This window comes from Lepidothrix coronata, unplaced genomic scaffold (assembly GCF_001604755.1).
Source record: "Lepidothrix coronata isolate B3197 unplaced genomic scaffold, Lepidothrix_coronata-1.0 Scaffold17, whole genome shotgun sequence".
Lineage (NCBI taxonomy): Eukaryota > Metazoa > Chordata > Aves > Passeriformes > Pipridae > Lepidothrix > Lepidothrix coronata.
This window is the reverse complement of record NW_016690197.1, coordinates 510,930-526,323: the sequence shown is the minus strand read 5'-3', so window position 1 is coordinate 526,323 and position 15,394 is coordinate 510,930. Positions and strand designations below refer to the sequence as shown.

The 15,394-nt window shown below is 36.7% G+C and overlaps 1 protein-coding gene across 3 annotated transcripts in view; it reads left to right on the top strand.

The window, feature by feature from the left end:
- GRID1 (glutamate ionotropic receptor delta type subunit 1) overlaps positions 1–15,394 on the top strand; it is a 516,037-nt gene that overhangs the window by 406,847 nt on the left and 93,796 nt on the right. For all 3 annotated transcript variants that reach the window (XM_017807171.1, XM_017807170.1, XM_017807169.1), the window contains exons 7-8: positions 5,870–6,031; positions 7,290–7,409. In XM_017807171.1, the coding sequence (XP_017662660.1) occupies positions 5,870–6,031; positions 7,290–7,409 (282 nt within the window). The remainder of the gene's footprint in view (positions 1–5,869; positions 6,032–7,289; positions 7,410–15,394) is intronic.

Genomic DNA, 15,394 nt, shown 5'->3' with positions numbered 1-15,394 from the left:
CTGGTATTTCTTGGAGAAACATCATAGCAGGGCATGAAAAATCCAGGATGTTCTTGAAATGCTTTCTTCTTCCAGTGACAGAGCATCCAAAGAAGAGGGGTGCTATGCTGGGCCTTGTTCTCACTAACAAGGAGGGGGCTGGTAAGGAAAGTGAAGCTCTAGGGCAACCTTGGCTGCGGTGACCATGAAATGGTGGAGTTCAACATCCTTAGGGCAGCGAGGAGGGTGCACAGCAACCTCACCATCCTGGAGTTCAGGGGAGCAAAGAGGAAGACAGTCAAAAATGCTGGGAGGCCTGTATGGATGAACAAGTAGCCCCTGGACAAACTCAAACACTAAAAGGAACCCTACAGAGGGTGGAAGCAAGGACAGGAAGCCTGAGAGACATACAAAGAAATTGTCTGAGCAGCCAGGGATCAGGTTAGGAAAGCTAAAGCCCTAATAGAATTAAGACTGGAGAGGGAGTCAAGGGCAAAAATAAAATCTTCTATAGGTACATTTGGTGATAAAAGGGAGACTAGGGAAACTGTGAACTCTCGCTGAATGGAAATAGGAGACCTGGTTACCCAGGATAAGGAGAAGGCTGAGGTACTCGATTTGTTTGCCTCAGACTTCACTGACAAGTGCTCCGGTGACAGAGAACTTGTGGATGCTCCGTCTCTGTCAGTGTCCAAGGCCAGGATGGATGGGGCTTTGAGCAACTTGCTTGTTCTAGTGAACCTGCCACTGTAGTGAATGTCATGCCTGCCCATGGCAGGGATGTTGGAACTAGATGATCTTTAAGGTCCCTTCCAACACAAGACATTTTATGATTCTATGAAACTTATTTAAGAGAATGAAACAGGTTAAATTTTCAGTCTCTCCACTCCGACAATGTCTTTGTAAGCACACCATTATACCATAAGTACCCATCCATCTTCACTGCTCTGAGTAAGATGCATTCTGCCATTAGAGACACGAGTGTGTAACTCTCACTAGCAGTACTTGAACTCTGAAAGTTGAAACAGAGTTTTAGGGCATGCTGGTCTGTGCATATGCAGCCACCATGATACCACTCCCCAGGCAGCAAGTGTTTCTGCTGCTGGCAGGCTGCGCTTGATCTGAGCTCCTCTTCCATCTGCTTCATCCTTGGAGCTGACTGCTGTGGCCACTCACAGAGCAATTTTGGCAGCAGCAAGGTACAGATGCCCAGCTTGGGAATGAGGTTTTGAAGCAGTGGCATCTCAGTGTCAGCTTGCCTTCCCAGCTGGTCTCTTCAGCATTCTTCTCTGGCTGGACTCCTGGTTCTCCTGGAGAACTCAGAAGCTGTGGTCAGTTTTTGTGGCTTGCTGGCCTTCCCAGAAGAACACTTGTCTCTGATTAGTCCTTCTGAAGGAGCTAAAAGCTATCTTCCTACATAACTTTAAAAGTAAAATCACTGGAAAATCTCATGAAATTCGCATAGAAACCTCTATGAAATGACATTTAATGATGTGATAGATTTCCGTTCTTGTTGAAAATTTCTGCTGTTGTCTACTAGTGTATGGTGGATTTATTTCTTTAATACGAAAGAGAGCTTCATAAAGTCTGGAATAATTTCCAGAAGATAAACTAGAACATGCCTAAAATTACTCATGTACAGGCACAATCTTTAACATATTGGTGAAGCAGTCACCATCATTCTTATAGCAGATAGATTAAAAAGCATTTCAGCACCTCCTGCTCTTACACTGTCAGCAATGGAGTGAAAGAAGAACTGAAAATTACTGTCTCTTCCTCCAAACATGACTGAAATTAAACACTTTGTTCTAGTCTAGGAATTTTTATTCTATTAAGGGGAATCTCTTCAGGCAGATATATGTCCTTCCCTCCCCTGTTCCCCTGTGAATATACAAATAGGGGAAATAAAAAATGCTCCAGAGCTTTGAAATCACAAAGAAGCCAAATACATTTCCTTGTTTTTCTTGTCTCTTACTTTGCTATGAATTCTGAATGCTACCTGAAGATTAATTTTTAAGTTTATTTTTTTCTCCTACCTCTGACAGTACAGGTGGAGTTGGAGTATGGCTTAACCACTGATATCTCACAAATTCTCTTTCAATGTCCTGTCTGTACTCACAGGGGTTTTGATAGTTCACTGAAAATTAAAATATGTGTGCAGTTGCAGTTTCAAGTGTATACAGGCTATGACTGCTGAATCTTTTTTCTTCTCAAAGCATCGCTGTTCTGGAGGTTACAGCAAACTCAGATTGCAAATATGATCTAGGACATCTGCAGAGATTTTGCTGTGTTAAAATGTGACAGAGGAAATTATTATATCCCTGGATTTACTGGGACATCAGGCCAGAATTTCTGTATCTTAAGTAACTTTTTTTCTGCAAGAGAATACAAATATAGTAATGAATTCAAGTAGAAAGTGAATATTATTTTGAGAAGAGGATCATATCTGAGGTGTTTAAGTATTTTTGTCTACCTCAGAAAGGAATTAGAAAAAAAAAGTAGATAAAAATATACCTTATAGTAATTTAATAATATATCTTACTGTAGGTATTGAAGGAATCAACTGTTCAGCTACAGTCACAGAACACTACTCAGGCATCGGATTGGACCTGATTGCATAATTCTGTTTTCTAGCATAAATCTAGTTCCCATTTGGAATTAGGTAAAGACAGTAAGTTTATACTACAGTGGATAGTCAGGAGCTGGGTTTTGCTCTGCCCACTGTGCTGAGGCACTGTGATATTTTTTGTTCTTCACTGTGTTTTGCACTTCAAAGGGACTCAGCCTAGAGGACTACCAAAACAATAACATCATGTGAACATCCTGTCTTCTCTTCTTCTACATAAACACACTGTCTATGCACTGATTTTTGATCACTGTGCAAAACCAGATGCCTTGACTCATAGGCTGTATAAATTTTAAAGGTTGTCCTTTATAGAGTGGAGTTATACATTTTGTGTTAAGTTATGGCTTCACTAGCAGACTGAACAAAGAAAATATTTAAAAAAAAAAAAAAGAGAATTTGTTTTCTTAATGTTACAGATCCAGCCTTAGTTGTGGAAGTTTTGATGCTGGGTTTTTAGTAGCTTGCACATTTTCTGTTCTAAAAAAAAGAAGTGTTGATTGTGTGAATAAGATTCAACTTACTCTTCAGTACAATATTGACCTTCAGTGAGAAAATGTAGTTATATATGCCTGTGGTTATTTCTGGAGTAGATAGAGTATGTTTATATGAAGAAAGGAATTTTGCTGATTAAAAACCACCATATACTCATGTTTTGGATGAGGCTTTCAGTAGAAGAGAACTGGAGTGGTGAAATACCAGTGGATATTTGCGTACAACAAGACGTGCAGAATGTTCTTTTCATGGCAAAAAGTAACTTGCTGTATTCTCTGCAACATTTCCTCCTGCCTTGGTACATACCTCCAGATATATGATAGAAGGATATAAGTAGAGGGAGACTCCTCTTGTGCAGACCCTTTCTTGCTGTCACTCAGTTTATACAATTTTTTCAAAAGAAATTAATGGAACAATAGTGATACAAATTCCATAATAAATCTAGCTAAACTATAAGGATTAAGTTGGTAAACACAGGTGTGGTTTGTTTTGCTCTGCAGCATAAGGTAATTTGAGTTGGATGCACGGTCATGTAGGCTGAGATCCTCAACACAATTTTCTCACAAGCTCTCAGTAAGTTATACCTGCAGAACTGGGGTGTTTTCTTCAAAAGCAGAAAAATTAAAAAGAGTAAGAAAACAATGTACCCAAGTGCATCTTCTGTTTTGTCCTAGAGATCTCTGCTAGCATACCAAGCACACTGGTTTTAGGTGTGAGGCTGCAGTTTTCTAGAACTGCAAAAGAAAAGTGATAAACAGAGAAAACCCAAAGCGTTCCTGATTTGTGGCAGTTCCAAGGCAACAGACAATGAATTGTCAGTTAAAAGGGAGGATTTGAAATAAAACTCGGTGGGGAGCAAAAAGGACCATGATGGCATATAAGAAATGGTATTTTTCCCTATGCATGTAAAACCTATTTCTAAGCAAGTGGATTTTGTGGTGTGTGGTTTATCTTGTGGGATCTGAGGTTTGTTTTGGTTTTTTTCTGTGAAGAGTAGTTTAACCTAGAAGAAGAAAAGTGCCCTGTTGAATAATAAGGATCCACTTGGTTGCTGTATTTGAAAGTTGTTTGGAAAGTATCTGGAGATTAGGGAAACAAATGCCATTGAGAAGAAGAAAACTTGGTTGCTGGGACTCTTACTAACTCTTTACTAAGGAAATCTGGAAAGTAGCTACTTTGAAAACTGTTTTTAAAGGAAAAGGATTAACTGGATAAAATAGCAAATATAGGTAATGTGGACTGCTTGTTTAACAAGGCTCAAAAGAAGAGAAGGGAATAACAGTGTCAGTGGCAGCTGGAAGTGATTCTCACTGATAGTTTCTCATAAGTCCTGCATTATTTTCATATTAAGATCCCTTTTTATATTTAGTCAAATTTGTGGGTATTCTCAACCTCTTTTTTCATGTATTTGTTTTGTATTTTAGTTCTTTCAAAATGAATTTTTGTTTATATATCATCTGTTCAGATTTACTTATACTAGAATATTTTTTAAAGTGCCTAGGTTATCAATTTATGTTGAACTGCAGATTATGGAACATGAAACATTTTGTTTCTGAAGATTAGAATCTTAGAGATATCAGGAGTTTACTTGGAGCCAGTGATGCAACAGTAATACATGTTTAAGCTTTCACAGAGTGACACTTTTATTGGCACACTTAGAGAATGACATTTTTATAGGAAGTATGCAGCTGCATTAACTTCCACATGTAGCCCCTTCCTGGTCTCAAGGCATCACTTTCTAAGGTGAACTAGAAATATTACAGAAGATAAATGGCATATTCATGGATCACCCTGATTAAAGCCTTCAGCTGGGAGAATATATTTTTAATAATAATAAAAAAATGCCGTATTCTGCAAATTATGTGAACTGGAGATTTGAATCTTGTAAAGAGTAAATCAAAACTCCTGCACGTAGGTTTGAAGAAGAGTGCATGTGAACTCTGGAAACAGGTGAAGAGTATTTAATTATCTTTGTTAAATCACTTCTCAGCAAACTCCCACTGCTGAAGTTTTATCAACTGTGTTGCATACCACTACATGTCAAAGATCTGATCTTGTATTGCTGGCCATGTCTTGATTTGAAAAATGAAGTACATAGCTCAGCATTACTAGTGTGGTGTTCTGTTCTTACTGAAGCCCTTGTCCTCAATTATTGTTCTCATTATCTCTCATGTAAATTGAAGAATAAGGAGACTAAAATCAGTAGTTCCACAGAAAGAAGCATAGTAACTAGTCTCCTGTATATTTGGTGGAGGGAGATGATAAGACCAAAATAATACTGTAATGTCCCCTCCCTTTGTTCTAAACAGTTGCATTAGTTTGCATTCATGCACTGTGGTGGGTTTGCTGTGCCAGAAATTACCAAGGAGATTGCTCAAATGAATAAAAACCCCAACAACTTAATTCTATTCCATCTTTCTCTCCTTGCTGAAAGGACTGACAAAGTAGCAATGCTTGTCTTTCATTGATAGATAGCTGTACTCCCTCTCTAGCTGAGTTTATATGTGAAGTGTGATCTCTTACTTTACAGCACTGCATTGCAGTGGTGTAGGTAATGCTCAGGCAGTGTATGTGAGCCAGAGTTCCCAAGCCAGAAGGACCCAGGTTCACTGATATTTGTCTCAAATGCCCTGACTATTGAACATGTCAAACATTCCCAGCTTTTAGTTTTTACTTATGCCTTACTTTTGTTCACTTTATTAGCTGGTTTTTGCAGTTTCTTTAAAAGGTGCTCAAATAAACAAAGAGGCTCATTCTTATTATTGCTTGCAGGTTTCCAACCTGTACCTCTATGACAGTGTGCTCATGCTGGCCAATGCTTTCCACAGAAAACTGGAGGACAGGAAATGGCACAGCATGGCAAGCCTGAACTGCATGAGGAAATCCACCAAACCTTGGAATGGAGGGAGATCCATGCTAGAGACTATTAAGAAGGTGAGAAAAGAAAAACCACAGTCGTGTGAGCAATTGAAAGAACTGTTTCATTTCTACTTGAGCGTTTGAAGAGGTTTTTTATTCAACTTTTCTTTGATTTATTAAAAGCAAGTGATTTACAACTACCAGGAATGATCCACAGCTATTAAATGAGTGAATGATTTATGACAAACAAATTGCAGACATTGCAGTGTTGCTCCAGTGGTGTGTGTTCTACCTCTGTTGTTCTCACAGCCACCTTCTGTGGAGATACCACGATTAGGAGTAGTCATTTGTAGAAATGGAAGCATGCATTTTAGAAAGAGAACAACCTAAGGAGCTCAAGGGGGCAACCAGTGATGTGGTTTAAGACTTTTGTTCCATTTACTAAACTCAACTAGCTTTGCATGTTACCTGAGCATTGGTAAGTATGTTTTTGTGTACTGTAGGGATCTGATTTAACTAAGTTGTCACTAACAGTTACACTGTCTTGCAGCATTGCTGAATTACTCAAATATGGACAGTACTGTGGTTTGTAGATGCATGGTAGCTTCTTGTATGAAACTTATTTGATCAAAAGTACTAGTGGAAAAAAAACCCCTCATTTTTTACTATCCTAACTTTAGAAATTATTATGAAGAAATCCCTTGTTTCCCAATATATATGGATGAAATAATTTTCCTCTAATAAAAAGATTCAGTTTGATCATTCTGATTAGTCCTAATGATGCTATTCTTTGTTGCTAAATTATTTCAAACTTTTGTGTCACTTCCAGCTTCTTTGCTACAAACCCAAAATCAAACTCGGTGACACTTTCACAGAGATACTTCCAATTATAACTTTTTTTTTCCCCTGCCTCTCTTGGGAGCATAGCAGGCATACTCTTTTTTTTGGACTGGAGCTTCATGCCTTTGTATTCAGACCCAGAAGTGAACATGCTTCAGTTCAAGCAGATACTGAAATAGCTGTTGTCTCATAGTCCACTAAAGTCCTTCTCCTCTGGGCTCTGTTTCTGTGAACAATGATGTCCTGATGGCCATAAACAGTGGATGTGTTAGTGCTAAAGTAATTTAAAAAAAAAAAAAAAAAGAAAAAAAACCAAATTAAAGTCTTTTGTCTGGCACTGGTTTGGGGTTTGAGCTACTTAAGGACATGTAATTGCTACATTTAAGTTCACTGTAAGCATTTTCAAAGCAGATTTTGCCGACATTTAATGTAGAGGAGTGTTTATAAAGGTAAATTTGTTCTCTTCTAAACTTCTTAAAACTTATTTCCTCAGGGCCATATAACTGGGCTTACTGGTGTTATGGAGTTCAGAGAAGATGGTGCCAACCCCTATGTTCAATTTGAAATCCTGGGCACAAGCTACAGTGAAACCTTTGGCAAAGATGTGCGGAGGGTAAAGACATGCTGTTTCTTTCTTTTCTTTTCACCTAAATAATGTGCATTCTGCTTCACAGGTGAAAATGTTATTCTTAAGAATGAATTAGTGGTATGCTGCAGAAGAAATTTACTATAACAGAAATATTTTCTAATTTATTACACACTTAAATTTTGAAAACTAATTTTATATTGGTAGGCAGGAATTCTGCAAGTTGTTTCCCATGTGCAGTAATTATGAAGTGCCATAACAATCCTGTGAACATACTAGTGAAGACTGCACAATTCTGCTCATCTATTTTATTGTTAATTAAGATATGATTGATATAATATAAATATGGAAGATATAATACAACTGGCACTTGTCTTACTAAGGAAGGTAACTGAGAATATAAATTACCTAAACACACAAAGATGTTCCAAGTATAGCTACTACAAGAATTTGAGATACATAAATAAAAAACTGTAGAGAAGATAATTTCCAAAATTAATGATGCTATATCCTGAAAAATAAAGGATGATTCATCAGTGGTAGCTGATGGAGTAAGAACTGATGGGGATTGGAAGGCAGTTAAAATGGTTCCAAGGTGTTATTAACATAAATTATCTTGGGCTAAGAAGGCTACCTGGAACAAGTTCATGCAGAGGGGATGCTCCAAAAGTGTGTGAAACTCTCAATTGAACAGTGAGGTACTGATTGGAACCCAGGATACAAATAATTTCTAAACTGGTCAGCTGGTTGAAATACAGACATTACCACTGTGTGGTTAATGGATCCTACATTAAACAGAGCTAAACAAAGAGGTTTTCCATGAAGAATTAAAATATATGACATTTTCTATTTTCGCTTGACCATTGGTTTCTGTGATTTGTTTTGATTCACCTAAATTACAGAAGTCTAAATGGAAAAACAAGCAATAATGCAAAAACAATGTATTTGCATTATCATTTTTATCAGCAAAACATGAGATTCTTTCAGAGTCTAGTTTGGCACAAGGATTCTGGACGTGGAGCCAAAGGCATTCAATATCTATTAGAAATTCAACAGAAGGCAGATAAGTATTGGAAATGCATAAAATTCCAGGAGATATAATTGAAAATTTTCTCTTGCCAAAAAAATGTGTTTGAACACTTCGTATTGGCTAGGCACCCTCCTATATTGTAATGGCCAGAAAAGGCTATTTCTCAGTCTGCTTTCACTTCTAGAAGATTGAAAATTAGGAAGTCTTAAGTTTCAAACCCTGCCTGAATTATTAAAAAATATATACCCTATTGTCTCAGTTTGGAAAAGTGTTGTCTATTTAAGAAAACAAAGTCAGCTTAGGAGGTCTAGGAAACAATTCCAGCTGATAGTCAGAAGTATGCACCTCCTTTTATGCACAAGTATGCAGAACAGAAGTATCTGGTGCCATGTGAGATGCTGTGGACTGTCCTACTGTGTTTCCAGCTGCCACTACAGAAAAGCATGAGTGTCCTGCCAGTGCTGTGTTATCCTTAGCACATGGATGTCATGGGACGTTTCAGTTTGGTTCCATTTTGTTACAGAATTCCCAAGTGACTTTGCATAAGTCACATAGTGGCTTGATGCTTTGATTTCCCTTTCAGTAAAATTGGCATGAACACCACTCAGCACAGGTTTGAGCCTTAAAGGCAAATTATGATGTGTGAGTACATGTTATTACTTTTTTTTTCTGATGTGTATTTCAAATATGGTGACACAGATACAAAAGCTCTCGCTTCAGCATATGTAGCAGACTGATCACATTGACATATAATCCAGAGGTGTGAAGTGGAGGGAGCTAAAATACCACTCAAAAGGGACCACAAGGCAAAGAAATAGGTAAAATGACTAAATGGAAAAATTGCTAAAATGGCTTACCTGATATACTACTGATCACTTTTGATCCCTAATGTGCTACTTTGGGATTAGGTGTTTAATGTAGGAGGCCTAACTTTTTGAATGTCAAATCCAGAACATTATACAGTTCCCAAAAATGAAAGGGAGTATAATTCTAAATGGATAAAAAGCTAATGGCTGTGGAATACTGCTCTGAGATAAAATAAAATTATACTTTTAGTCTAATGTAGAGAGAGAGTAAAAAGTCAGCAATATGCCTGAGAAGTCTATAGAAGAACTTGGAAGAGATGATGCCTCTCAGAGCCTGACTACCATGGAACTACTGGAATTCAGTTATTTGAATTGACTTGTATTATTGAAGCAAATATATGTTATAGCTTATAATTACTTTTAAAAACTCAGAAAGTCATGTTTGTCTTGTTTATATTACTTGAGTGAGAGACCAATTCTTATTTATTATCAGTTGTTTCCATTTTCCTTTGCTCAGTTTTAGCTGTGGAGGCACATATTTTGGGTAGAAAACAGAAGGTTCTTCTACTTGGTTTTCTTCTGCATGGAGAGCATCTGTATTTATTTATCCCTGTCCAGATCCTACAAAAAGTCTTTGCACTTGGGATCTGTGACAGGGTAAGGCAAAAGACTATAACATTGAGTGTTGAACCTTAGATGGAATCCAGTCAAAAGCAAGTGGAATTTTAACTCTCAACATCCCTTACAATGTTTCTTGGGGATCATTCCCACCAGAAAGACTCCTAGGAGGGTGTCCAAGATAGTAACTAAAATCCAGCAGGAATTTTCAGAGCTATTTTGTAGAGGCATCTTGACTCTCCAGTTGCCCTGAGATCAGGTCTTTCTGCAGACAATTGTTGCTTTCACTAGCTGTGATTTAGGCAGGAGTGCAAGTAAATATATGTATTTTCTTGCTTAGTATACCTTCTGCTTTATTCAACAAGTCACTTAGTATGTCTTTTGGTACACAAGTCAAACGCCATGTGGTTTTCCTAAAGGCTTATAGTGCTTTTGTATGCACCATTTATTTTTCCTTTGGGTGTACTTTAGTGAAAGGGAAACTTCAGAAAATGCTCTAATTTCTTTGGTTGAAACATAAAAGAACAGGATATGTCCCTTAAGGTATATCACCTTGTTTAACAACAGGCTCAGGCAATTGCCTTCTATTCACTGTGTCTATGTGGAGATTTAGAAAACAAGGTGTACTTGTGCTTAAAAAAGAGATTAGTGTGGTGGTTTATCAGGGCATTTGAAACTTGAAGATTGTCAGACAAACCAGGCTTAAATGCCTAGTGCTTGGCAATTACCCCTATGATTTATGTTCCTGCTGTCTGTAAACACCTTTAGAAATAGCAACCAGGGTATCTGTATATTTTAAAAAAATATAATAAAAATAATTAAATACAGAAAGTGATAAAGGAAGAAGTAAGAATAAAGCTGATGTCCTACTTCTATGGTACAAGGGACATAAAGTAGGAAAGCAAGTCAGGACTACATTAATTCACTCCTTGGTGACCATCTATTAGTTCTTATTAATGAAAGACTTCATGTAACTGTCAGAACACCTGAGCTGGATTGTACTTCTTGTGTTTCTGCACTTGGATGGATTCCACACAATGCAGTAGTTTGATGATCCGGTTGTGAGAGCAAAAGTAAGGGAGCTGGTAATCCAGGGTGGTATTCCTAGCAACTCACTACCTCACAGTGAGCTCTTGAGGTGTAAACATATTTGTTCTCATTTGACCATGTATGCAGAGAACACCACAACAACTAACTGCCCTTGTAGGGATGTGATTAGGCTTAGTTAGATGATGCCTGTGAGGAGCTTTATGATAATCTTCATCTTCATCCTTGGCAGGAAGATCTTCTGTAAGTGTGAAATGATGTGGTTATTTAGTTTACTTTATGACAAGGATCATATTTTTTCTAAAGCAATCTGCATTTCTTTACCAAGCTGGCTGTAATGAAGGCAGAATTAATGGTTTACACATTCAGTATTTCATAAGAAACATTCTGCTCAAAATGATAACGTTTGGGAGTGGTTATTAGCTTCTGTTAGTTGGTGTGCTTTAATTTTTTTAAATTAGATTTTCTTTAAATATCAACTGCTTCATAAACAGTTATAGTTATTTCCTACAGCACTTCTGAGGCAGATTGCAGAAGTCACTGTGAGTAGTTTCTGTGATATGTTTCAGAGTTGTTGAAACCCCATTTTTGAATTCTGAAAGCGTGGTTTAATTGGGATTGTTACTTTTAGACAAAATCTCATCATTATCATGATGAGAAATCCTATGCTTCTTATCCATTGCAAAAAGGAATGGTATTTTTAGGGATCTGCAGTAACAAGTGCTTTTATCTGCAAGAATATTGCCAAGTCACATCGTATGCTGCTAAAAGATATAGATATATATATATACACCAAAAGAATGTAATGGTAATTGAATCAGTTTTGCTTATATGGACCAATACATAACTAAATTGCCTGAGTTTAGCTATAAAACAGATGCCTGCATCCCATCTGAGTACTTCATAAACATGTACTTGGATGTAATATTTTGGTTTAACCTCTGTGGCCAAAGTATCTTTCAGCAGAAATGTTAAGACTGAAGTCTTGGTTACTTTTGATCCCTAAAGACCCTCTGTTACTTTGCAAAGGGAAGGGCTAATAGTCCTCTCATTCCAGATAAAATACAATTTCCCACATTTACATTTAGTTAAACTTTCTGTTTGAGTTGATTGAGTGCCATGGTGGAATAATTTGGAAAAAGAGTGTTGTGATTCACCCTATAAATACGTGTGTCAGACTGAAGAAAGAACTGAAGTATTTTACTTGAAATAATAAAACTCCTTTAATGTTTAGCAGTAATTTTCTCTACCAGATGGCTGTGAGGAGTAAAAATAAATGCATACCTTGCAAATTCCAGAGGTTGAATTACTCATGGTGAAAAATACAGCTGAACATATAGGAAATTGCTATGATCAACTATAGAAGAATACTAGAGAAGAAACATGATGAACAGGGGTGTTTATTTTCTGTTTGCTCAGGTTCTGCAAACTGGGCCTTTTTGTAATACTTTATGTTCTGTATGATTTCATTGTAAAATTCTAGCTGAATTATTACACTCACTGAAAAGTAGATAAACAATTTTAAAAATGTATTTTCTGTTGCAGATATGTGATAAATAGTTCTTTTTAAGTTAGTTTTTTTATTTTATTTTATATTTTTGAAAAACAGTGGGACTCATGCTCGTGTATAAACTGTTACTTGTATTTGCAAATACAAAATGTTGTATATATTTGCAAATAATACCAATGTCAACCCCAAGTAAATGGGATGTCTTGCAAATTTGAGTTGGAATTTCTCCAAGCATGAGATCATGCTGGTCTTCTCCTTTGGAAGACTGTTGAGCTGTTTATATGACATTTTCACAGTGTGAAGCTTAAGGATAGATTTTAAAAAGCAGCCATATCTGAGTTAAGAGTGGGGCCAGGATACCTAGAGCAATTAGGACGCTGCTGAAGTTTCCACAGCCCACATACACCACTACCTGTATGTTTAGAAATTCTCTTTAATTTGTGAGTCACATACTATATCCTACCTCCCAGATTATAATGAATCTTGGCTATAACATTGTCCTTTTTTAACACATTATGCAATACTGCATAGAATTGGGATATGAGGAGTGTTAAAATGAGCCTTATAAAAACAGGTACATCTTTAATTATGGAGTTTTCATCAAAGCTCCTATAATTTATTGATGAATCCTAGGAGAGTATTCAGAATGGGATGACAAGAAAGACCCTTTCTGTAGCTCAGCTCCGGAAGAATCTGTGCTGAAATGTGGACACTATGAAGAAAAATGTGTTTCCATAGAGAAACGGGTCAGGATTTTCTGAGCTTAACACAGACTAAAGAGAAGTATTCGAAAAAAACTGCACAAATTCTTTTTACATTTTTGGAAGTCCAAAGACAGAGATTATTTGCTACTTTCTTTTTCACAGCATCAATCTTGAACAAAGGCAACAAGCTCACTTCTTCAGAAAAGAGGGACAGTCGCTCTTTTTGAATTTCTTGTCCTAAGAAATGTCTTTGATACATGATTATTTAAACATTCACACCAATCCAGAAGTTTCTGTTCAGTGTCAGAATAGCACTTTTTTTTTTTTAATAACGTCTGTTTAGTGAAATCTCTTTGAAAGATAATAATGATAATGCCAAAATACAGCTATTTAAGCTGTCAAATCAAACAGGAGTCATCTTGGCTTTCATAAGTGCATAAACTAAGGAGATCTGACTTCCTTTATAGCATGATTTCAGTGTCAGGGACAGTTGCAAGGACTGTATGTCAAAGGAGACCATGCATAGTTTGTTTTCTGTAGTATTTGGAAAATGCATTTATTCTTCTAATGATTGTTGCCCTGAATCATTTGGTAAACAGCAAACAGCTGTAGGTCAAGCATAATTTATGAAGTAATTTATGTCAGCAGTAATTTTAAAATCCAGGATAATGTCACCTGTATATTGCTCTGATATATTCGATATGTCAAAAAGTGGATGTTTAAATACAGGTAGTTAAGCTATTTGGTCATGCCAGCATCACAGTTTTAAGAAAAATGAAACAATTTTATGGTTTCTCTTTAGTCTTATTAAAATACAGAACATAAATAGAAGTAGTTAAAAATTACCTTTATATTTATGTTTTTATTTCTGCCATTTCATGCTGGATTTTATTATTGTGTATGAGTAAATAATTTTACATGCAGGTTTTCAAAAGACAAGTTTCACAGCAAGATCTTAGTGGTCAGCCCAAATGTGGGACATGAGGAAATTCTGTGTGACAAAGTGCCACAAATTATCTGACTTGTTTTGGCTTGGTTCTTTAATTTCATTATACTTTAAAAAGAGAAACCTTAATTCGTCAACTTACTGTTTTGGAAATATACCTTCAAAAGGGCATCGGAGTTCTGATTAAACTTCTTTGTCTGTGTTGGCTAATTCACTGCAATTACAGTACTTGGCAGAGATTGCCTGCTGCTGTTCCAGTTCCTGACAGAACTGCCTTTAAATTGAGGACTTTCTGTTTTCAGACAGAAAACACTCGGTTTTACCTTAAAATAGGTACAATCTATAATCGATGTGAGCCTGTGCCAAGGAAAGAATTCTAAAATATGCCCGGTCCAGTACCACGGTATCTCCTGCAGTAGGAGTGAATTAATTTATGTGTTTGGGTAAAATAGACAGATGTCACATAATAAAACTTGTTCTCCAGTTTGAGACAACATCATTTCGCTGGAATGGGGATGGTATCAGGCATAGATAATAACAGTCAAAATGGAATATTCTTTCTGAACCTTACATCTGTGTGACAGGCTACCAGATTTGGTATGTCTGGATTTTTAATACGTTAATGAGTGTGATGCACAAACATTTGCTTAACTCACAACAATATCTTTCCTATGAAAAGGTAAGTTTCAAACTCCCAAAAGAGTTTGTTGATGAGGTCTGAAAGCTTGCAAATATTGGGCTTTGTTGGAAAGCAGATGTAATGAAGAGTAAAGGAAAAAAAAACCCAACATATAATCCAGGGATTCTCTGTTATAGTGGAGGAGTTAAGGAAAATATCCTGCTGCTTATTATTGACCAAAGGAGATAGCCAGATACAGGCTTTCTTTTAGGAAAAGAAGTATCATAAAAACTGTTAAATCTGACATCAGTTATTTGCTTTAAAATTGCTTGCCAAGATCAATTTCCCTGAAATTGAGAAGAAAGAGAGTGCTTGCTGTAATCATGAAATTCCTCTCATTTGGAATACTTCCAAAAGGTCCCAAAAGGTTGTGCTTTACTTAGGACAGCACACTCACTTGTTCCCTCTGTGTCTGAAATTTCTGTGCTGTCTTGCCTGGTCCTGCCCTTTCTTCCACCATCTTAAACTCTGGGAAAACAAGTGGGGAGTCAAATCCTTTCTCTCACGTGCCCTGTTTTCTGGGATACTGGTTCTGTGATGAAAGCATTGATTATACTTTTGTGTTTCATAGTTTGCTGGTTTCAGCAGCTTGACTACTGTATCTCCCTGCATTGTTTGTTGTAAAGTCTCTTTTTTTTTTTTTTTCAAATTTTATCAGTTGATAATATTTCA